This window comes from Tursiops truncatus, chromosome 11 (genome assembly GCF_011762595.2).
Source record: "Tursiops truncatus isolate mTurTru1 chromosome 11, mTurTru1.mat.Y, whole genome shotgun sequence".
In the NCBI taxonomy this organism is placed as follows: Eukaryota; Metazoa; Chordata; class Mammalia; order Artiodactyla; family Delphinidae; genus Tursiops; species Tursiops truncatus.
In genome coordinates, this window is record NC_047044.1 from 499,661 (window position 1) to 521,844 (window position 22,184).

At 55.1% G+C, this 22,184-nt stretch overlaps 2 protein-coding genes across 7 annotated transcripts in view; one reads left to right on the plus strand and one right to left on the minus strand.

Annotated features, from left to right (window-relative positions):
* TUBGCP6 (tubulin gamma complex component 6) overlaps positions 1-5,731 on the plus strand; it is a 25,379-nt gene extending 19,648 nt beyond the window's left edge. For 2 of the 5 annotated variants that reach the window (XM_033865766.2, XM_073788002.1), the window contains exons 17-24: positions 47-445; positions 526-694; positions 783-924; positions 1,018-1,212; positions 1,290-1,422; positions 1,500-1,713; positions 1,793-1,974; positions 2,053-5,731. In XM_033865766.2, the coding sequence (XP_033721657.1) occupies positions 47-445; positions 526-694; positions 783-924; positions 1,018-1,212; positions 1,290-1,422; positions 1,500-1,713; positions 1,793-1,974; positions 2,053-2,144 (1,526 nt within the window). In that variant the 3' untranslated portion in view covers positions 2,145-5,731. Of the gene's footprint in view, positions 1-46; positions 446-525; positions 695-782; positions 925-1,017; positions 1,213-1,289; positions 1,423-1,499; positions 1,714-1,792; positions 1,975-2,052 lie in introns of those variants that run through there. The other 3 variants (XM_033865767.2, XM_073788001.1, XR_004528783.2) reach the window with 3 other exon arrangements.
* SELENOO (selenoprotein O) lies at positions 2,276-22,102 on the minus strand. Of its 2 annotated transcripts, none has more exons than XM_019933120.3 (9): positions 21,515-22,101; positions 10,192-10,395; positions 9,039-9,219; positions 8,084-8,214; positions 7,407-7,687; positions 4,091-4,241; positions 3,105-3,290; positions 2,853-3,009; positions 2,276-2,759 (listed from the first exon to the last, which is right to left on the minus strand). In XM_019933120.3, exons 1-9 carry the CDS (start codon positions 22,066-22,068, stop codon positions 2,574-2,576), a joined length of 2,031 nt encoding a protein of 676 aa, XP_019788679.2. In that variant the 5' UTR covers positions 22,069-22,101; the 3' UTR covers positions 2,276-2,573. The 2 variants fall into 2 exon arrangements, with proteins under 2 accessions (XP_019788679.2, XP_019788680.2); XM_019933121.3 differs by having other exon boundaries at positions 2,583-2,759; positions 21,515-22,102.
* Between the last annotated feature and the right edge of the window lie 82 nt (positions 22,103-22,184).

The window sequence follows — 22,184 nt, forward strand, 5'->3', positions numbered from 1 at the left end:
GGTGCTGGGCCCTGACGCCCCCTCCAACCCCGTTCGTTCCGCTCAGGCCCGGGGGCGAGTGGGGACTCCCAGGACCTCTCTCCAGGTGGCCCTCCGAGCTCACAGGTCAGGGCAGACGGGGTCAGGGGCTGGGGACCAGGAGTCGGGGCAGCGTGTGCTGCTGGTGGGCCCCCTGCCCCCGCCTGGCCTGTCGTGGGCAGTGAGGGCTCCGCCCTGGGACTGGGCAGCACGCGGGGGATGCCCCCCGCCCAGTCCGTCCTCTCCCATTCGAGGGGAACAGGCGGGCTCCTTGAGGCTGGGTTGTCTCAGGAGGGCGTAGACACCCGGAGCAGCCCAGGCCCTGGCGAGGAGGCGGCCCAGCGCTGGGACAGGGAGCAGGCCTACCTGGCAGGCCTGGCGGGGCAGTACTGCCTGGAGCGGTACCCGGACAGCTACGAGGCCATGTGTGAGTGGGCTGGCCGTGGCGGGAGGGAGCCTGGCCAGCGTGTCCCTGGTGCGGGACCGTGGTCCGTGTCACCCCTGCAGCAGAGCCTCCCGTTGCCCGCCTCCTGCACCACGGGCTGCCCCGAGCTTTTGCCCTCCCCGAGGACCCCGGGGCCCAGTCAGACGCAGATGCGAGTGCAGTGCAGCTGAGTGAGCTGCTGCCGCTGCCCGTGCTCATGAAGCACTCCATCACGGCCCCGCTGGCTGCCCAGTGAGTGCCCGCCCACCTGCCCCGCCCGGCCCTCCCCACCCGGCCCTCCGCGCCTTGCCGGCCAGTGACGCCTGGCCCCTCCTGCCAGCGTCTCCCTGGTGAACAAGGCCGCAGTCGACTACTTCTTCGTGGAGCTGCACCTCGGGGCACACTTCGAGGCGCTGCGGCACTTCCTGCTGATGGAGGACGGGGAGTTTGCGCAGTCCCTCAGCGACCTGCTCTTCGAGAAGGTGAGGCCCGGGTGGGGCGGGCACAGGTGGGGCTGCGGGAGGGGGCCTGGAGGCCTCGGGACGCCTCGGGACACCCGTGCCCTGCTGCTGCAGCTCGGGGCGGGACAGACGCCTGGGGAGCTCCTCAGCCCGCTGGTGCTCAACTCCGTGCTGAGCAAGGCCCTGCAGTACAGCCTGCACGGCGACACGCCGCACGCCGCCAACCTCTCCTTCGCCCTCAAGTTCCTGCCCGAGACGTTTGCCCCCAATGCCCCGGACGTGCTGAGCTGCCTGGAGCTCAGGTACAAGGTGAGCAGGGCCCCCTTGTGCAGATGGGCGGGGGGCGGTCCCGGGACGCAGGCGTGCTGAGTTGGCTTCCCTGGCAGGTTGACTGGCCCCTCAACATCGTGGTCACCGAGGGCTGCTTGAGCCGGTACAGCGGCATTTTCTCCTTCCTGTTGCAGCTGAAGCTCATGATGTGGACACTCAAGGATGTCTGCTTCCACCTCAAGCGCACAGGTGAGCCTGGCGGGGCCCCGGTGTCCCCTCAGCCCGTGGCTGTAGCTCAACCCCCCCCCCCCCCCCCCCCCCCGCAGCGCGGGTGAGCCACGCGGCCGGCTCGGTGCAGTTCCGCCAGCTGCAGCTGTTCAAGCACGAGATGCAGCACTTCGTGAAGGTCATCCAGGGCTACATCGCCAACCAGATCCTGCACGTCACCTGGTGCGAGTTCCAGGCCAGGCTGGCCTCGGTGGGCGACCTAGAGGAGATCCAGCGCGCCCACGCCGAGTACCTGCACAAGGCTGTGTTCAGGTGAGGCGCGGGGCCGGGGCCGCGTCCCCCGTGTCCCCCGCGTCGGGCGCGCTCACCGCAGCCCCCGCCTGCCCCCCAGGGGCCTGCTGACGGAGAAGGCGGCGCCGGTCATGAACATCATTCACAGCACCTTCAGCCTGGTGCTCAAGTTCCGCAGCCAGCTCATCGCCCAGCCCTGGCGCGGCCCCGAGCACCCCAACTTCGCCCTCCTGCAGCAGTCCTACAGCACTTTCAAGTACTACTCCCACTTCCTCTTCAAAGGTGACCCTCCCCTGGGGCCGGGCAGGGCCAGGCGGGGTGGGGGCGGGGCCGAGCTGCTCACTGACGCCCTCCCCCCAGTGGTGAGCAAGCTGGTGAACCGCGGCTACCAGCCCCACCTGGAGGACTTCCTGCTGCGCATCAACTTCAACAGCTACTACCAGGACGCCTGAGGCCTGTGCGGCCCCGGCGGGGGTGCCTGCGCTGCAATAAAGGTGCTGCCCGCCCCACTCACGCCTCTCTCTACCGGGCGGGTCCTGGGCCGGGGCGGGGGCGGAGCGAACACACGGAGGCGGAGGCGACCGAGGGAGCTGCCAGTTTATTTAGGGGCTGCGTCCCCCGCCAGGCTGGCGAGGTGGGCGGGGGCTGTGCGTCCGCGGTCCCCTCTGCTGAGCTGAGCAGTCCTGGCGCCAAGCAGCCTGTCGCCGGGAGCAGAGCCTGGGGGCTGGGCGGTGCTGCCGAGTCGGCATCGGACAGAGACGGGTCAGGTCCTGACTGGGCATCTCTGCCGTCATGGAGAGACGGGTGGGGCGGGCGCCGCCTCGCCTCGTGGACTCGAGGGCTCGGGCCTCGGGGCTCCTGTGTGGAGGCCTCCAAGGCGGTTACGACGATCACGTCACACACAGCTCCGCGGCCCAGAGCGGGGGCTTGCAGCTGTACGAGCGCCGCCGGCTGGCCACCCCGCCGGCCTCCCCACTGGCCTCCTCGGGCTCGGCGGCCTCGCAGGCCTCGGCGGCCTCCCCCTCCCCACGGTAAGGGGTCTCCAGCAGCTTCAGCACCCGCCGCACCTGGAGGAGAGCAGGGGGTGCAGTGTTTGTTGGGGTCCCGCCTCCCCGGCACCGGGAGGGGACCAGGAGGGGAGGGCCGGGCGGGCCGCTTGCCTCTGAGAAGTCTCCGCTCTCGGCGGCCTGGATGGCGCCCTGTGCGATGTAGTTCCTCAGGACGTACTTGGGGTTGTTGGCGTGCATGACGCGCACGCGCTCGGCCTGCCAGGCCGCGGTGTCGCCGGCGGCCTCCTGATCCTTCTCCAGCCGGGCTCTGGAGTCACACCCGAGCCGAGCGTCAGCAGAGCAGCCCCGCCCCGCGGCCCTGGGGTCCCCACTGGGGGCGGGGTGTGGGGGGCGGGGGCCCACCTGTACTCCAGGAGCCACTCGGCCCAGTGGCTCCTGTTCTTGCTGTGCAGCTCGGCCGGGCTCAGCTGCTCCAGCCGCGACTGCCGCTCCACGCGCTCCAGCTCCCGCGCCAGGCTCGCCCGCGTGCCGATGAGCGCCAGAAGCTGCGGGTTCGACTGCGCCAGCATGAGCATCATGGACAGCTGCCTGCGTGGAGCGGGCGCGTGAGGGGCCCCAGGCCACGTCGTCCCCGCCGCTGCCCTGGCCCCAGCCCCACCAGGGGTGAGCCTGGGTCCGACGGATGCAGCAGACGTGGGACCGCTACCAGCCGTCCGCCCTTGTTCTACCGCAGCCCCCGCATGTGACGGGGCACACGGACGCCGCAGGCTGACCCGGGCCGGCCCCGGCTCCCTGCCGGCAGCCACCCACCCACTGACATCCAACCCAGGACCCAGTCCCTCTGGGAGAGGTTCACTGCTGCCAGCTCCTCCCACGGTGATCACAGGGCTGGACGCTTCTCCACCTCTGGGGGCAGGGCAGCCCCTGACACCCCCTTCCCCAGTTCCCCTGGCTCCATGCTCAGCAGGTCCTGCCAGCTTCAGCCCCTCCCCGCACTGCTGCACTAGATGCCTGTTTGCCATGGGACGGGACACGTTGGTGATGGGTTTTGAGCTGCACCCTCAGGACGTGACACGATGGCGCAGAAAGCCTGGTCTGGCTGGAGTCTGCAGGCCCACACCCAGGCTCTTCCTGGGGAGCCTCCCCAGAGCAGAGACCACCGTGCCCCAGCCTGTGCTGCCTGGCCTCCCCATTCCTGTGTCAGCATCTCCATCCTTTCCTCTGACCAGAGGGCCTCAGTGCCACAAAGCCAGGGTCTGACCATCCCGCTCCTGGGAGTGGAGCGGCCGCCTGGGCACTCCGTCTCCAGCGTCCTCCCGAAGGCTTCGTTCTAAATGTTCCTCCCTTTCCAGAAACAAATGCTAGGGAAGCAAGACCCCAGTACCCACCGGGGATCCATCTGGGGTCGGAAAGCGAGCCTCAGCTCCTCCAGAGAGGCACACTGTGCAGTCAGCGCGGCCAGGAACTCGTCCAGGTCCGGAGACTCCGGCCCGGCTGGGAAGGAGCTCAGCAGGTAGAAGGAGTTTGTGAAGTCAGCACCTGGAACACGCAGCTGCTCAGGGCACCGTCCCATCACCAGAGGACCGTACGTGTTCATCCAACACGTGTGTGGTGCCCGGCTCAGCGTCAGGCTGGGGACTCCTGAGCCCTCCCCTCAGTCCTCCCAGCTCAGCCCCCACTCTGAACCTGACGAGTCACTCAGTCTCTCAAGGCCTCCAAGCCTGGTTTCTTCATCTGTAAGATGGGTAAATACAGTGAAGGCACCGAGGCCGGGCCTTGGCCCTCGTCACTGTCGCGGCAGTTAGCACCGCCTGCTTCAGGAGCTGCAGGGTCAAGACGGCACAGGACGTGACACAGACAGACGCTGTGAGGGCCTCAGCAACTTGCTAAAACACTGTCACCAAAACCCCCAAGGAAACATCCAAAAAACAAACAGACACAAGGGAAAATGAGAAGGAAACCAGAACGGTATACTGCAAAAGATGACCTAAGCACGAGAGCAGTAACAGAGAAAATGAAGGACAAAAATGGTGTAAGACAGAAAACAAAGAGCGAAACAGCATAAGTCCTCCCTTATCAGTAATTACTTTAAAAGTAAATGAATTGGGGAATTCCCTGATCCAGCGGTTAGGACTCTGTGCCTTCACTGCTGAGGGCACGGGTGCAATCCCTGGTTGGGGAACAAAGATGCTGCAAACCAAAAAAAAAAAAAAAAAAAGTAAATGGATTAAAGTCTCCATTCAAAGAGCAGAGACTGGCAGAACGGATAAAAAAAAAAAAAAAACATGATCCAACTACAGTAAGATAACTCGCTGTAGACTCATAAGTCAAAAGCAAAAGGATGGAAAAAATATCCCATGATTTGCATACTGATAGTAACCTAAAGAGAGCTGGGGTGGCTACGCTGACATCAGAAAAATAGACTTTATGTAAGAACTTGATGAAGAGGAGCATTATGTATTGATGAGTCAGTTCAGCAAGAAGATGTAACAATTACAAACATGCACCAAACGAGCCCCCAATACACAAAGCAAAGACTCGCAAAACTGAAGGGGAACAAAACGTTTCAAATCAACTACACTCCAATTTAAAAACAAACAAACAAACCTGAAGGGTGGACTCGAGCAGTTCTGTAAGAGTTGGGACGTCACCACCCAACACGTGGACAGAAGGTCAACGAGGAAACAACGTGAACAACAGACACGACACTCCACCCAAGCTCTCAGATGCACGTTCTCCACAGCAGACCACGTGTTGGGCCATAAAACCAGTCTTAATACACTGAAAAGACCCGTGTCTTCTGCAGCCACGATGGCATGAAGTCACAAATGGAAGGACGACTGGAAAATTCACAAGTAATGTGAAAACGAATCAACTACTGGGTCTACAAAGAAATCACGAGGGAAATTAGAAAATACTCAGAGGTATGAACCAAAAGCAGCAGTGCTCAGAGGGAGGTTTATGGCTGTAAATGCGGTGAAAGAGCAGCTTTTCTCTCATCACCAGAAAAAAATAAACTTGTAACTGTGTGGTGATCATTTCACGTTATACACATACAGCAAATCATGTAGCACAACTGAGACTTATATAATGCCCTACGCCAGTTACTTCTCAATCAATAATCTAATCTTACATCTAAAGAAGTAGAAAAAGAACTAAATAAGACCAAAGTTAGTAGCATAAAGGAAGGAAATGAGATTAGAACAGAGATAAATGAAATAGAGAAAAACAAGAGAAAATCACTGAAACCAAAGTTGGTTCTTTGAAAAGATCAGTAAAACTGACAAAGTTCTAGCTACGCTAAGAAAGAAAAAAAGACACAGGTAATAAAGGAAATAAAAGTGGGGACATCACTGCAGACTGTACAGAAATAAAAGACTAAGAAAACACTATAATAATTTAGATAACATAGATGACACAAACTCCCAGAAACACATAAATTACCAAACCTGACTCAAGAAGAAACAGAAAATCTAAATAGTCCCATAGCAAGTAAGGAGACTGGAAACTTCCTAACACAGGGAATGTTAGGACCAGACAGCTTCACTGGTGAATTCTACCAAACATTTAAAGAAGAATTAACACCAGTCCTTCTCAGATTCTTCTGACAAATAGGAGGGAACGCTTCCTAACTCATTCATGAGGTCAGCACTGCCTCGATACCAAAGCCAAACAAAGACAGCACAAGAAAAGAAAACCACAGACCAGTATCCCTTGTAAATACAGATGTAAAAGAAACCTCAGCAGAACACCAGAAGGAGCAAGCAGGGCTTATCCCCAGACGCAAGGCGTGTGTGTGTCCCCTGCCCGATTCATATATGGAAACCCAGCTCTGCAGGGTGATGGTGTTTGGAGCGGGGGCCTCTGGGAGGTAGGTCACGAGGGTCATGCCCCTGCTCCCTACCCTGCCGTGTGAGGACAGCCAGAAGGCGGCACCCTGATCCTCGACCCCCAGCTTCCAGACCGTGAGAGGCAGTTTGAACTAAGACAGGACGTGAATGAGGAAGTAAAACCTGGTGATCACCTCAACTGAGGCCCAGTGTGGAAACACCCAGTGAGGGGCAGAAGGAAACATCCTCTACTTGAGAAAAGCCACGTGTACACAGGCCAACGGCTCGCATCACACTCGTGTGCGACAGAGCTTTTTCCCCCAGGAGCAGGAACGGTAAGTGACGCTGGCTCGGCCACTTCTGCCGCGCAGAACCAGGCGTCCTAGCCGGAGCGGCACCCTGGACAGGATGGGAAACAGGAACGCAAAGACACGGCACGTCTGTGTTCACAGCAGCGGTATTATGCATGGCGGCCACAGGGTGGAACAGCCCAAGTGTCCCACAGACCAGGGACGAGCAAAAGGCAGGCCACCCGCACAGACTGTCCGTACAGCAGGGATGACCACCATGGAGGACGTCGTGCTGCGTGGGGTGAGCTGGACACACGGGGAGAAGAGCCTCATGATCCCCTTGCCTGAGGTCCCTGGAGGAGGCGAGTTCTTAGAAAGCAGGCGTGAGGTTACCAGGGGTGGGGGGAGGGGCCGGGGAGCTGGCGCTTCACAGGTGCAGATGTCCGTCTGGGAAGACGAGAAAGTTCTGTGGACGCAGTGACGGTTGCAAGACAAGGTGAATGTGCTTAAAGCCACCGAGACGTTAAAGGTCGGTTTCATGTTGTTTCACCACAACGTGGTGCACGCGCCCTACCCACACTCACCCGTCAGGTGCATGGTCTCCAGGAGCCTGGCCACCAGGGCGCTGTCCTCCTCCCGCTCAGCCCGCACAAGGCCCAGCTTCCAGCGCATTTTCTGCAAGTAGTGCCTGTGGAACTCGGCATCGAACTCCTCTGCCAGGATGGCCTCGGCCAGCTCGAGGGGCAGCGCGGGGTCCAGGGCCTCCGCCAGCTTCTGCAGGTTCCACTTGCACACCTCGGGCTGCCTGCTGTACGAGTAGCGCCCGGCGGTGTCGGAGGCGTTGCACACGTGGTCGGGGTCATACCTGCCACGTGGGGAGAGCCGGGAGCTGCCTGAGAGGACCTGCCGAGGACAGTGCAGGCCCTGGGTGGCTGCCGCTCCACTGCCTGCCCCACGGGGCCCCGCAGCCTCTAGAGCAGGGGAGCCGCACTCCAGCGCGGCCCCCGCGGCCGCCCCTTCAGCCCACTCTCCACCCGGGAGCTGAGAGGGTGCTGTTTAAAGTGCTCCTGTGCTCAGAACCCTCCAGGGACTCCTGCTCTGGGGACGGCTGGCTGACCAGGCCTTACTGAGAATTAAACACCGAACAAAACACTAACAAGAGCAGCCACACAGCCCTGCAGGTCCTTCCCGTCGCCTTGAGATGCCCGCGCTGTCACGTGCCTCCCCGCCAGGGCCCCCTGGCAGGCGGCGGGATGCCCACCTGTCCAGGAAGCCGAAGGGCCCATAGTCGATGGTGAGCCCCACGATACTCATGTTGTCCGTGTTGAGCACGCCGTGGCAGAAGCCCACGCACTGCCACTCAGCCACCAGCTGGGCCGTGCGCCGCGTCACCTGCAACAGTGGCACAGGACAGCCGCTGGGTGCTCCCCTCTGCCCCCCGCGCCAGCGACCGTGTCCTGTCCTGTGAGCTGACGCTCAGCTGTGGGCAGAACCACCAAGGACGGTTAAGAAGGGAGAAGTATTTTGGATGAGTTGACATCAGTGGCTCTGTTCCTCACATACACCCTCTCTCTCTCTTATGTACTCACTGTTTTTTGGCTTTAATCCAAACCAGAAAAGTCAGGGAACCTGGACATTCCCATGACTCAGGCCCCGTAGGATGACCACGTGGAAACGAGGGAGGAAGTTACACATTCTCAGGCGAGAACTGCCCAGGTCCAGATGCTGTGCCCAGGGCCCCGCCTCGCCCTGGGCTGCAGGGAGAGGGGCTCAAACAGCCCCGCTGCCGCCCCCTATCACCCACGTGACAGACGAGAGGCAACAGTGCGGCTGCAGTGGGGTCCGAGGAGTGACAGGTGCAGGACGGTGGCCTCCGGCCCTCAGGCCGACCCCTCGCCCTGCTGCCTGTTTCACTGGCTGAGGCTGCGCCACCTCCCACAACTGTGACTGTCGTGTGAGGCGACGCCTACGAGTTCTGGGGGAAACGGAGAGGCCAAGGGTGTGTGTCTGGGGCCACCGTGAACACAGGCCCCACGCGGGAGGCCCAGCACCCACCAGCCCTGACTCCCTCCCAAGCTCCCCACGTGGCCCCTCGATGCTGCTCCAACAGTGACCTGGGGTCTGTCCCAGGACCCCGACCCTCAGCCGTATCTGAGAAGTTGCCCCTGGGGCCGGGCACCCAGCGTCTGCCCCCGGGGGGGGCAGCTCCCACCGACCTCCCGGAAGAAGGCGGCGTGTCTCTGCACGCTGTCGCTGGCGTGGGTGGCCTGGATCTCGGGGTAGAAAGTGCTGATGACATAGTCAAGCATCTGCACTCGGATGTCGTTCCTCCCCACGCTGGGGCCTGCGCGCCCCGTGTGCTCGTCCGAGGACTTGAAGATCTCAAAGGATCCGAACCTGGAGGGAAGACCCGCGTTGACAACAGGTTAAATGTGATGCCTCCCCCTCACGAGGAAGGAAGGAGGGAGGGTGCTGCTAGCCCTCGTGGCGGGGCAGGGGGGACAAACCACCAAAGGCAGCTGGCCGTCCAGCGACTCAGGCAGACACAGGGCCCTTCCCGGGGTGCACGGGGCCGGGAATGCCACGGCCGCCCTGCAGGGACGAGAGGGGTTCTCTGTCCGGCCTCCCACACCGAGGGATGCGCCCGTCACCGGCGTCCTGTAGTGGGGTGACCCGCAGGCTCAGCGGTGGGGCAGCTATAGCCCCCAGGGGGCGGGCTAACGTCCGGAGGCATTTTTGGTTGTCACGATGGGGGTTACTACCAGCAGCTCGTGGGTGGAAGCCAGGAACGCTGCCTGAACGCCCTACGAGACACAGATCAGCTCACAGCAAAGACGACCTGGTCCAAAGGCCACTAGTGCAGCTGTGCCCGGAGGCCCCGGGTCTCCCAGGACGAGGCCAACGCCTGCCCCGACACCTCCACCCCCGGAGGACAAACGGAAAGCTGGTGACAGCTGACGCACAGGGTCGGCCTGGGTCACCTGACCCCGCCAGATGGCCACAGCCACCTCCTGGCGACTCTGGGTTCAGGTGGTCAGTACTGAGCACCCGACGCCAGACAGCGTGGTGACGTCGAGGACTGACAGGCCCCGCTGGAGACAGCAGCCAGGAGGCCTCCAGTCAGTGAAAGGGGCCAGAGGAAGCGGGCACGCCAGGCGTCACAGCCGCTCATCCAGCAGCACAGCGAGGCCGTTTTCTGGGTGCATCTTATGTAGCTCCTGGTCATAAACTCCAGGTCCACAGCTCTGGACACACCGCCCCAGAACCTGCACTGGGCGATCTCCTCTGGTCGCCCCAGGCCCTGCACCCTGGCCGGGCAGGTGCACTCCGGCCACCGGGGCGACACAGGAGCACGAGGACGGGCGTTACCTGAGGAACGTGGGGGCCACGCGCAGCACGACCGCGCACTGCTCGGGCCTGGGGTTGCCGTCGTAGAACACGTCCCGCTCGACGGTGGACTGAGACGTGACGCAGGCGCCGGCCCGCGTGGTGGGGATGCCCAGGTGGAACATGGCCTCGCTGCACAGGAACTCGCGGATGCTCGAGCGCAGCACCTTGCGACCGTCGGCCTGTCTGAGGTCAAGCACAGAGGTCACTGCTGGGCTCCACTCAACACCAAGACATGGTCACAGAGGGAAGGGGCTGGAAGAACGCCTCCTAATGGCTTCTTAAAAACAACCCATGGGCTTCCCTGGTGGCGCAGTGGTTGAGAGTCAGCCTGCCGATGCAGGGGACACGGGCTCGTGCCCCGGTCCGGGAAGATCCCACGTGCAGAGCAGCTGGGCCCGGGAGCCATGGCCGCTGAGCCTGCGCGTCCAGAGCCTGTGCTCCGCAGCGGGAGAGGCCACAACAGTGAGAGGCCTGCGTACCGCAAAAAAAAAAAATAAATAAAGTAAAATAAAAACAACCCACGAGCAGCTCTGACATCACTGTAAAGAGTCTGCTTTGGACGATCCCAGGAGCTAAGCCCCTAACCTCCTCCAGGCCTGGAACCGCAGCACAGGGTGCCTGGCCCGCAGCAGGAGGCCAAGTCCACACACAAGTCAGGGAAGGCTACTCCCAGGGTCACACACACGCTCGCAAATCCACAATTCCGTGTTTATGAATTTACGTTGTGGACATCCTTTTACAACAGCGCAGACACAGAGCATCATCTGCAGTGGCGGGGAGGACCCCAGTCTCCCTCAGGCAGCTCTGAATCACGTGGGTGTTTTCTTATGCTAAACCTTCATTATTACTGTTATTTTAAATAGACTTTCTTTTCCTAGGCAGTTTTAGGTTCACAGCAAAACTGGTCAGAAGCCAAAGAGACTTCTCATATACCCCGCCACCACACACACAGCCTCCCCCAGTATCAACATCCCCACCAAGGGGAGACATCTGTCACACCTGATGAAGCTATGCCGACACATCATCGTCACCCAGCGTCCACTGCTTACACCAGGGTTCACTTGCAGTGTCGTCCACTCTGTGGGTCTGACAGAGATCCACCATTACAGTGTCTACAGAACACTTTCACGGCCCGAAAAACCCTCTGTGCTCTACCTGGTCATCTCTCCCCTCCCAACCCCTGGTCTTCTATTGTCTCCATAGTTTTGCCTTTTCCAGAATGTCACAGTTGGAATCCCTGTGTGGCCTTTCACATTCACTTCCTATGTGCATCTAAGGTTCTTCCACGTCTCTTCATGGCTTGATGCCTCATTTCTTTTCTTTTTTTTTTCTTTCTATTCTTTTGCTGACTAATATCCCATTGTCTGGATGGGCCACGGTTTGTTTATTCACCTTGAAGGACATCTTGGCAGCTTCCAAGTTTTGGCGATTAGGAATAAAGTTGCTGTGAACATCCATATACAGGATTTTCGTGTGGACGTGTCTTCAGCTGCTTTGGGTAAACGCTGAGGAGCGTGATCCTTGGATCATGTGGTGAGCGTGTATTTAGTTTGGTAAGAAACCACCACACCGTCTGCCCAAGCGGCTGCGCCGTCCTGCAGGCCCAGCAGCCGTGAACGGGAGCTCCTGTCGCTCTACATGCTCGCCAGCATGTCGTGTTGTCCGTGCTCGGGAATCTGGCCATCCTCCTAGCTGTGTGATGGCGTCTCCTTGTTAATTTGCATTTTCCTGATGACACATGATGTGAAACATCTTTTAAAGTGCTTATATGTCATCTCTGTGTCTTCTTTGGGAAGGTGTCTAGCAAGGTCTTTGCTCCATTTTAAAATCAGTTTGTTTTCTTATTGTTGCGTTTTAAGAGTTCTTTGTATATTTTGGATAACAGTCCTTTATCAGATGTGTCTTTTGCAGAGATTTTCCCCCAGTCTGTGGCTTGTCTTCTCATTTCTCCTGACATTGTCCCTCACCGAAGTTTTAACTTTAATAAAGTCCAGCCTATCAATTATTTCTTCATGGATCCTGTCTTTGGTATGGTACCTAAAAAGTCATTTCTATACCCAAGGTCATCCAGATTTTCTATTTTATCTTCTAGGAGTTTTACATTTTTGCATTTTGTTTAGGTCTGTGATCCATTTTGAGTTAATTTTCATGAAGGGTGTCAGGTCTGTGTCTAGATTTTTTTTTTTTTTTGTATGTTGATATCCAGTTGTTCCGGTACAATCTGCTGAAAATACTATCATTGCTCCATTGGATTGCCTTTGCTCCTTTGTCAAAGATCCACATCTATGTAGGTCTATTTCTGGGCTCTCTGTTCTGTCCCATTGACCTATGTATGCTTTGGCCAAAACCACTCTCTTTTTTAAAAAAAACTATTTATTTTATTTATTTATTTTTGGCTGCATTGGGTCTTCGTTGTTTCGCGTGGGCTTTCTCTCTAGTTGTAGCGAGCGGGGGCTACTCTTGGATGTCGTGCGTGGGCTTCTCATCGTGGCGGCTTCTCGTTGCAGAGCACGGGCTCTAGGTGCGCGGGCTTCTCATCGTGGCGGCTTCTCGTTGCAGAGCACGGGCTCTGGGTGCACGGGCTTCGGTAGTTGCAAAGCCACACTCTCTTGATTGCCGAAGCTTTATGGTAAGTCTTGAAGTGCGGTAGTGTCAGTCCTCTGACTTTGTTCTTCTCCCCCAGTATTCTGAGGGCTATGTTGGGTCTTTTGCCTCTCGATATAAATTTTAGAATCAGTTTGTCAATATCTACAAAATAACTTGCCACGACTTTGATTGGGATTGCGTTGAATCTATAGATTGAGTTGGGAAGAACCAATATCTTGACAATACTGAGTCTTCCTATCCATGAACGTGGAATATCTTTACATTGATTTAGTTCTTCTTTGAGATCTTTTATCAGTTTTGTAGTTTTCCTAGTAGACGTCTTATATTTTGTTAGATTCACACCTAAGTGTGAACTCACACTTAGGTGTGAATCTAATTTTTAGGGTTGCTAATGTAAACAGTATTGTTTTTAATTTCAAATTCCACTTGTTCACTGCTGGGATATACTAAAGTGATTGACCTATGTAGTAACTGTATCCTGCAACCTTGCTATAACTGCTTATGAGCTCATTTCTTGGTCAGTTCTTTGAGATTTTCTACATAGATGTTCAGCTGCAAACAAAAACAATTTTTATTTCTTCCACCTCAATCTGTATGCCTTTGCTTTTCTTGTCTTGTTACATTAGCTATAGGACCTCCAGGGATGTTGAAAAGCAATGGAAAGAGGGAACATCTTTGTCTTGTTTCTAATCTTAGTGGGAAAGCTTTGAGGTTCTCATGATTGAGTAGATTTAGCTATAGGTTTTCTGTAGATCCTCTGTCAAGTTGAGGAAGTTCCTCTCTGTTGCTAATTTACTGAGTTTTTACCATGAATAGGTCTTGGGTTTTGTCAAATGCCTTTTCTGCTTCAACTGATGTGATGATGCGAGTCTTCTTTAGCCTGTTGATCTGATGGACCACATTAATTAATTTTTGAATACTGAACCAGACTTGCATACCTGGAATAAATCCCATTTGGTGGTGATGTATAATTCTTTTTAAACATTGTTGGATTTGATTTGCTAATATTTTGTTGAAGATTTCTTTATCTACGTTCATGAGGGGTTTTGGTGTGTAGTTTTCTTGTATTGTCTTTGTCTGGATCTGGTATTAGGGTAATGCTGGCCTCATAGAATGAGTTAGGAAGTATTTCCTCTGCTTCCATTCTGCGAAAAAGAGTGGAATAATTTCATCCTTAACTGTTTGGTAGAATTCACTGGTGAGTCCATCTGGGCCTGGTGCTTTCTGTTTTGGAAGATTATTAATTGTTGACTCAATTTCTTTAATATATATAGGCCTATTCAGATTGCCTTATTTTTTTCTTGTGAGTTTTGGCAAATTGTGTCTTTCAAGGAATTGGTCCATTTCACCTAGGTTATCAAATTTGTGAGCACAGTTGTTCAGAGTAATTTTATTAGCCTTTTAATGTCCCTATGATCTGCATGATGTCCCCTCTTTAGTTTCTGGTATTAGTACTTGTGTCCTCACTTTCTTTCTTAGTTAGCCTGGCTAGAGGTTTACTGATTTTATTGATCTTTTCAAAGAACAAGCTTTTGGTTTCACTGATTTCCTATTTCACTTTCACTGACTCCTGCTCTAATTCTTATTATTTCTTTTCTTTTGCTTACTCTGGATTTGATTTGCTCTTCTTTCTGTAGTTCCCTAATGTGGAAGCTTAAATGATTGGTTTTAGATCTCTCTTCTTTACTAACATATGCACTCGCTGCTATAAACTTCCCTCAAAGCACTGCTTTCACCGTACCCCATACATTTGGTGTTTTCATTTTCATTTAGTTCAAAATACTTAAAAATTTCTCGAGATTTTGTCTTTGACCATGTGTTATTTAGAAGTATGTTGCATAATCTCCAAGTATTTTGGGATTTTCAGTTATGTTATTGATTTCTAGTTTGATTCCATTGTGGCCTGAGAACAGACGCTGTATGATTTTTATTCTAAAAAATTTGTTAAGGTGTGTTTTATGGCCTAGAATGTGGACTCTCTGGATAAATGTTCCATGTGGGCCTGAGAAGAGTATGTATCCCATTGTTGTTAGATGAAATAGGCTATAGATGTTCTTTATATCCAGTTGATTGATGGTGTTAACTGAGTTCAAAGATGGCCTTACCAATTTTCTGCCTGCTGGCTCTGTCCATTTCTTTTTTTTTTTTTTTTTTTTGCGGTAGGCGGGCCTCTCACTGTTGTGGCCCCTCCCACCGCGGAGCACAGGCTCTGGACGTGCAGGCTCAGCGGCCATGGCTCACGGGCCCAGCCGCTCCGCGGCATGTGGGATCCTCCCGGACCAGGGCACGAACCCGTGTCCCCTGCATCGGCAGGCGGACTCTCAACCACTGCGCCACCAGGGAAGGCCCTGCTCTGTCCATTTCTGATAGCGGGGTGTTGAGTCTCCAACAATGACAGTGGATTCATCTGTGCCCCTTTGCAGTTCTGTCAGTTTCTGCCTCATGGTGCTCTGGCACATATACAAGTAAGGACTGTTCCGCCTCCCTGACCCCTTCATCAGTTTGTCATACGCCTCTTTATCCCCAATGACTTTCCTTACTCTGAAGTCCTCTCTTTCTGAATTAACATGGCTACTCCTGCTAACTAGTGTTAGCATGGTGTGCTTTCCTCCATCCATTTCCTTTTTTTTTTTTTTGTATTTTGGCAGCACGCGGGATGGTTCCCCAACCAGGGACTGAACCTGGGCCTCCACAGTGAAAGCGCCGAATCCTAACCACTAGGCCACCAGGGAACTCCCCCATCCACTTACTTTTAATCTACATGTGTCTTCATATTTAAAGTGGATTTCTTATGGACAATATAGAGTTTGGTCTTGTTTTTTAATTTATTGGCCTTGCTCTTTGTTTTCTCTTTCACTCTTTTTCTGCCTTTTGTGGTTTTAACTGAGCATTTTGTGATTCCACTTTTTCTTTTTTCATCAGTTCTCGCCTAGCGTATCAGTTATACTTTTTTGTTTTGTTTTACTCTTTAAAAAATGGTTGCCCTAGGACTTCCCTGGTGGCACAGTGGTAAAGAATCCACCTGCCAATGCAGGGGACATGGGTTTGAGCCCTGGTCTGGGAAGATCCCACATGCTGCAGAGGAACTAAGTCCGTGCGCCACAACTACTGAGCCTGTGCTCTAGAGCCTGCGAGCCACAACTGTTGAGCCTGTGAGCCACATCTACTGAAGCCCGCGCGCCTAGAGCCCATGCTCCGCAACAAGAGAAACCACTGCAATGAGAAGCCCGTGCACCACAACGAAGAGTAGACCCTGCTCGCCACAACTAGAGAAAGCCCGCACGCAGCAACGAAGACCCAATGCATCCAAAAATCAAATAATTAAATAATAATAATTTTTTAAAAAGCTTGCCCTAGAGTTTGTAATATACCATTTACAACTAATCCAAGTCTACTTTCAGGTAACGCCATCCTGCTCCATGGGTAGTATGAGTGCCTTATAATAACAAAATAATCCTAATCCCTCCCTCCCATCCCTTATTTGACTGGTGTCATTAATCTCATTTATACATAAATGCATCGTTACTATTATTTTAAACAAGCTATTACCTGTAATATCAATTAAGATGAGAACTTTCTTTCTGTACTTTCACTTCTTTCTCTTATGCTCTTTGTTTATGAGGATTCAGGCTTCTGACCTACATCATTTTCATTCCCTATAAAGAACATCCTTTAACATTTCTGGCAAGACAGCTCAGCTGCTAACAATTCCCCTCAATTTCTGTTTGTCTGAGGAAGTCTTTATTTCTCCTTCACTTTTGAAGGATAATCTCACAGGGTACGGGATTCCAGGTGGGTGTTTTCTTTTCCTCATCACTGTAGATACTTCAGTCCACTTTCCTCTTGCTTCCCTGGCTTCTGAGAAGTCAGATGTAATTCTTATCTTTGCTCCTCTGTAGGTGAAGTGTTTCCTTCCTCTAGCTTCTTTCACTTTTTTTCTTTATTTCTGCCTCTCTGTAGTTTGAAAATTATGAGCCTAGGTATAGTTTTTTTGTTTTTGTCTTTTGGTGGGGGTGGGGGAGGCATTCATCCCGCTCCGTGTGCTCTGAGCTTCTTGGATCTGTTTGGGGTCTAACATTAATTTGGGGAAATTCTCAGTCATTTCTTCAAATATTTCTTCTGTTTCCTTCTCTCTTTCTCTCCTGGTATTCCTATTACACACGTGTTACTTCTTTTGCATTTGTCCGACAATTCTTGGTGAGTGTTTGGATTTTTTCAGTCTTTATTTTTTTTTAACTTTTTTTGCTTTTTATCTTTGGAGGTTTCTCATGAGATATCTTCAAGCTCAGAGATTCTTTCCTCATCTGTGTCCAGTCTAGCAACATGTCCATCAGAGGCATTCTTCATTTTGGTTACAGTGTTTTTGCTAGAAATCTCTAGCATTTCCTTTTCATCTTTTTCAGAATTTCCATCTCTCTGTTTACACTGCCCATCTATTCTTTTTCTGTTTTCATTTATTTATTTATTTAATTTTTGGCTCTGTTGGGTCTTCGCTGCTTTGCGTGGGCTTTGTTGAGGCGCCTGGGCTTCTCATTGCAGTGGCTTCTCTTGTTGTTGAGCACAGGCTCTAGGCGTGAGGGCTTCATTAGTTGCAGCACGTGGGCTCAGTAGTTGTGGCTTGTGGGCTCTAGAGCATGGGCTCAGTAGCTGTGGTGCATGGGCTTAGTTGCTCTGCCTGCCCATCTATTCTTTTTTTTTTTAAAGGTTTTATTTATTTATTTTTGGCCATGCTGAGCGGCTTGAGGGACCTTAGTACCCCGACCAGGGACCAAATCCAGACCCTTGTCAGTGAAGGCCTGAGCCTTAACCAGTGGACCACCAGGGAATTCCTCTAGTCTCATTTTATTTATTTTTATTTTTAAAATAAATAAATTTATTTATTTTTGGCTGCATTGGGTCTTCGTTGCTGTGTGCAGGCTTCTCATTGCAGTGGCTTCTCTTGTTGCAGAGCACAGGCTTTAGGCGCATGGGCTCAGTAGTTCTGGCATGCAGGCTCAGTAGTTGTGGCTCGTGGGCTCTAGAGCACAGGTTCAGTAGTTGTGGCGCACTGGCTTAGATGCTCTGCGGCATGTGGGATCTTCCCGGACCAGGGCTCGAACCCATGTCCCCTGCATTGGCAGGCGGATTCTTAACCACTGCACCACCAGGGAAGTCCTGCCCATCTATTCTTTTTTTTTTTTTTTCCCGGTACACGGGCCTCTCACTGTTGTGGCCTCTCCCTTTGCGGAGCACAGGCTCCGGACGCGCAGGCTCAGTGGCCACGGCTCACGGGCCCAGCCGCTTTGTGGCGTGTGGGATCTTCCCCGACCAGGGCATGAACCCGTGTCCCCTGCATTGGCAGGCAGATTCTTAACCACTGCACCACCAGGGAAGCCCCCTGCCCATCTATTCTTGAATGCTGCCTGCTTTATCCATTAGAGCCCTGAGTATATTAATCATAATTGTGTTAAATTCCAACACAATTGGAATTGTGTTGGTCTGATAATTCCAACATCTCGGCCATGTCTGAGGCTAGTTCTGATGCTGGCCTTGTCTCTTCCAGCTGTGTTTTCTGCCTTTTAGTATGTTTTGTAATTTTTTCTTGATAGCCAGGCATGATGTATGGGGTAAAAGGAACTACTGTAAGCAGGCCTTCAGTGATGTAGAGGTGGGTTACAGGTGTCAGGTGGAGGCCTCAGACTCTCAGGGACCCTGTGCCTCTGGACTGAGAGCTTCCATATGTGCTTTTCAGTCTCCTCTCCGCCAGAGGGCGCTGGAGCTGGGCATTTCCCTTCCCCAGGTCGGAGGGGCTCTGATAACACCCCAGCAGGTCAGGCTCTGGTTAATTAGCTTCCCCCAAGGGCAGCCTTGTTCAGAACAGAGTGCTCTGGTGTACTCCACAGACCTCCTTCTCCCCCCTCCTGCCAGAAGCACAAAGGGATTTTCCACCAATATTCACTGTGAGAAGACAGGAGAGCTCCAGGAGGTGAAACTCACCAGAGTGTGGGGCTCGCTTATGACTGGGCCCGGAATTTTCAACTGACTGGTACACACTGAGCCTCCAGCAATTCACCAATTACAGGGCAAGGATCTGTGCAGACTTCCGCTCTGGTAACTCGTAATTCTTTGCATTTGCCCGTCAGTCTCTCCAATTTGGGGGGTGGGGCAGCAATTTGCCCTCTGACCTCACTTTTCTTGCAGATCTAAGAAGACTTGTTGATTTTTCAGTTTGTTCAGCTTTTTACTTGTTAGAGTGGAGTGATGATTTCCAAAGTTTCTTACATGCTGGACTGGAAACTCTTATTACTTTTTAAAATTAAAGAAGGAAAGTGGTAGCAGCACACGAGAACAGCTGGCCTGCATGAGCCACGTCCTCAGCCCCTCCTTGTAAGATGAAGGGCGCTGGACACTTCGACCTCCAAGAGCCTCCACCCAGCAAACAGACACAACAACAAAGTGAGCTTGGATCTCTGCTCTTCAGGGTCGGGCCTGGCTTCCTGGCCTGGCCCAGGGCATGGCAGTGTGCCAGCACTCTCCCAGGCAGGAAGGCACCTGAAACAGTTTGGAAAATTCTCTAGGAAAGAACAAAAACTGGTGGGAAGACACTGGGCTCACTTCCATCTCACCTGCAGAAGGACACTGAGGCTGAGTGAAGGTGCCCAGGGTGCACGCCTGCCCACGTCCTCTGCCGGGAAGAGGCCAGAGCCGGGCCCAGCGTGAGTCTGGGGTGCTGCGGCCTAGGCCGGGGGTCAGTGGAGATCTCTGCAGGCCTCCTGCCTTGCCCTCACCTGGGAGCCTGGGTGTGAGTGACACCTCTAGAAACCCGGCCTGACAGTCACCCCGGGGCTGTCTGCAGGGTGACTGTGCCTGCCCGTGGCTGACGAGACCCTCGGTCCACAGCTGCACTCCACTCACCCCCTTCTAGTCTGTAATCCATCCTCAAATGTCACTCCACACCCGCCCCCAGCCTGTTTAGCAGGAAGCCAGTACAGTCCAAGCTAATTGTGGATCTGATAAAAATGATCCAGAAAACAAGCTGCCTATCTCCTTGCCTGGGGCAAAGTGCCCAGAGCAGAAAGCAGAACTGAATAATGATTACACAGCAAGGGTGCAGGGCCTCAGGGTGGCCCTGCCCCCAGAGAGCCGCATGGACACGTGACAATGGTCCCTTCTCCTGGGCGCCTACGTCTGTTCCCAAAGTGCTGGGGTGGACCCAGCTGAGGGCAAGCTCTTCTGCACCTGGCAGGAGAGGCCGTCCTGAAATCCCAACTCCCATGGGAGGCAGAAGCCACCTGCGCACCCCCCAAAACCCACGCCGGGGGGACTCGAGCAGCTGCTGGCCTCAAGCCACTCACACCACTTCAGATGTTAGCCTCAAGCCTTGTTGAGGCTGGGGACCCCAGGAAATGCTGGGGGTGGTGGGTGGGTGCACATCTGGTAAGGGTCAAACAGCCTCTTTCTTTTAAAGGACCTCAGGTCTGGAAACACTGACTTACAGCTCAAGTCTTCAAATACTAAAAGCAACTTGCAACAGCAGATTATACTCTCACAAAAATGTTTTTTATAAATGGCAAAAACAAATGATTAAAATGAACACATAAAGCTGAAAGATGCTCGTACAGTGTGAAGGCCCCAGGGCGATAAACATTTACCGTGACCCCGAGGAACAGAAATGCTTCTGCCGGCCACGAGTGCAGACAGCTCTGAGCAGGCTGTTCCAGGAGGGTGGGGTGGGTGCCAGGCTTCACTCAGGACACTTCAGAGACACCAAGGTTTGAAGACTGGGGGATGTGGAAGCACCAGCTATCCTGAGGATCTGAGGTGGCGCTGCTAGAGGTGGGGGCCCGGTTCGGTCTCTGAAGGGAGGGGAGGGGAGAGCTCATGGGAGGGGCCAGACCAGAGACACACCCTCGGGATTTCTTGGAACATAAAACGCCAAGTTAGGTGTGATTCTTTCAGCCATTCAATAAGCATTTAACAAATATGGGCTAAATATATGACCTTTTTTAGTGAAAAGGAGCAGAGACTATCAACACTGTGTGTACAGGAGAGGCATGACAGCTGCGGGAAGGGTGCCCTGCTGGCTCAGGCTGTGGGCATCTGGACCCCGGCCCTGGCCCATGAGCCCCTGGATGGGCATCTGACACTGCCCACCTCACTGCGGGGTCAGAACATGGCTGGTCCCCAAGTGCTTGGAAGCCCGGGCCTGGGAGAAGGTCCACTGGGCCGAGGATCTGTCCCGGTCCAGGGCACCGGCTGCACAGTAGGCATCTGCAGTGCTAAAGGGTGTGGGAGCGAAGCTGACTGCCCGCTCAGCATTCAGAGGAAGCCGGAAGCCGAGTGCGCCGAGCAAGCAGCAGGGCTGGGCACGCGGTAAACATGAACGTGCTGCACGTAGAACTGACTCCGAACTCTCTGGATAGTTTATGAGAACAGAGCATGGGCAGCTGCCAGCGCTGTGTGATCAGACGCTCAGCCTGACCTGAGGGGCGGCAGGACCCTCCCCTCCCCCCCTCTTCCAGGCAGACGGGCGCTCCGAGGCGGCCACGAGCCACAGAACCTGCTCCCTCGCCTCCTGTCCTGGCCTCGGGGCCTGTGACTCGGGCTCTGCTACCCACCACGTTCTACGTCCCCACGTCACACTTTTCCGTAGTTAATCTCCCCCCCAACCGCCCCACCGGGGAGGACAGCTCCGCGGGTACGGGCGCAAACACACCTGGAGAAGGGCGTGGGGCCGGCGCCCTTGAGCTGCAGCTCCCAGCGCTCGCCGGCCGCCGTGCACACCTCGCCCAGGTACATGGCGGCGCCGTCGCCCAGCTGCCCGGCGAACTGACCGAACTGGTGGCCGCAATAGCAGTGCGCGGCGGGCTCGGCGCCCGGCAGCAGCGCGTTGCCGCTGAAAAAGAGCGCGGCCTCGGCCTCACGAGCCTCGCGGGCGGCGGCGTCGGCGGGCGGCGCGCCCAGGCCCAGCAGCGCCAGCGCGGGCTCCGACAGCGCCACGACGCGCGGCTGCCGCAGGGGCGCGGGCCGCACGCGGCTGAAGCAGGCGCCGGGCACGGGCCGCGGCGCGGACGGGGCGCCCTCGGGGCCAGACGGCGGCGTCTCCACCGGCAGCGCGCGCAGGGCGCGGTTGTCGAAGCGCAGCCCCGCCAGCCAGCGGGGCTCAGGCTCCATGGCGCCGGCCGACGCGGAGCAGGGCGCTGGCGGCGGGCGGCGGGCGAGGGGCAGCCGGGCGCGGGCGGCCGCGAGCGTTAGCCGGAGCGCGGCCATCCGAGGCGCCGCGGCGGCGGAAGCCCCTGTGCCCCGACCGGAAGCCCCTGTGCCCCGACCGGAAGCCCCGCCCCGCGCCCCACCGCCCAATTGCCGGGGGCGGCGCCCGCGAAAGC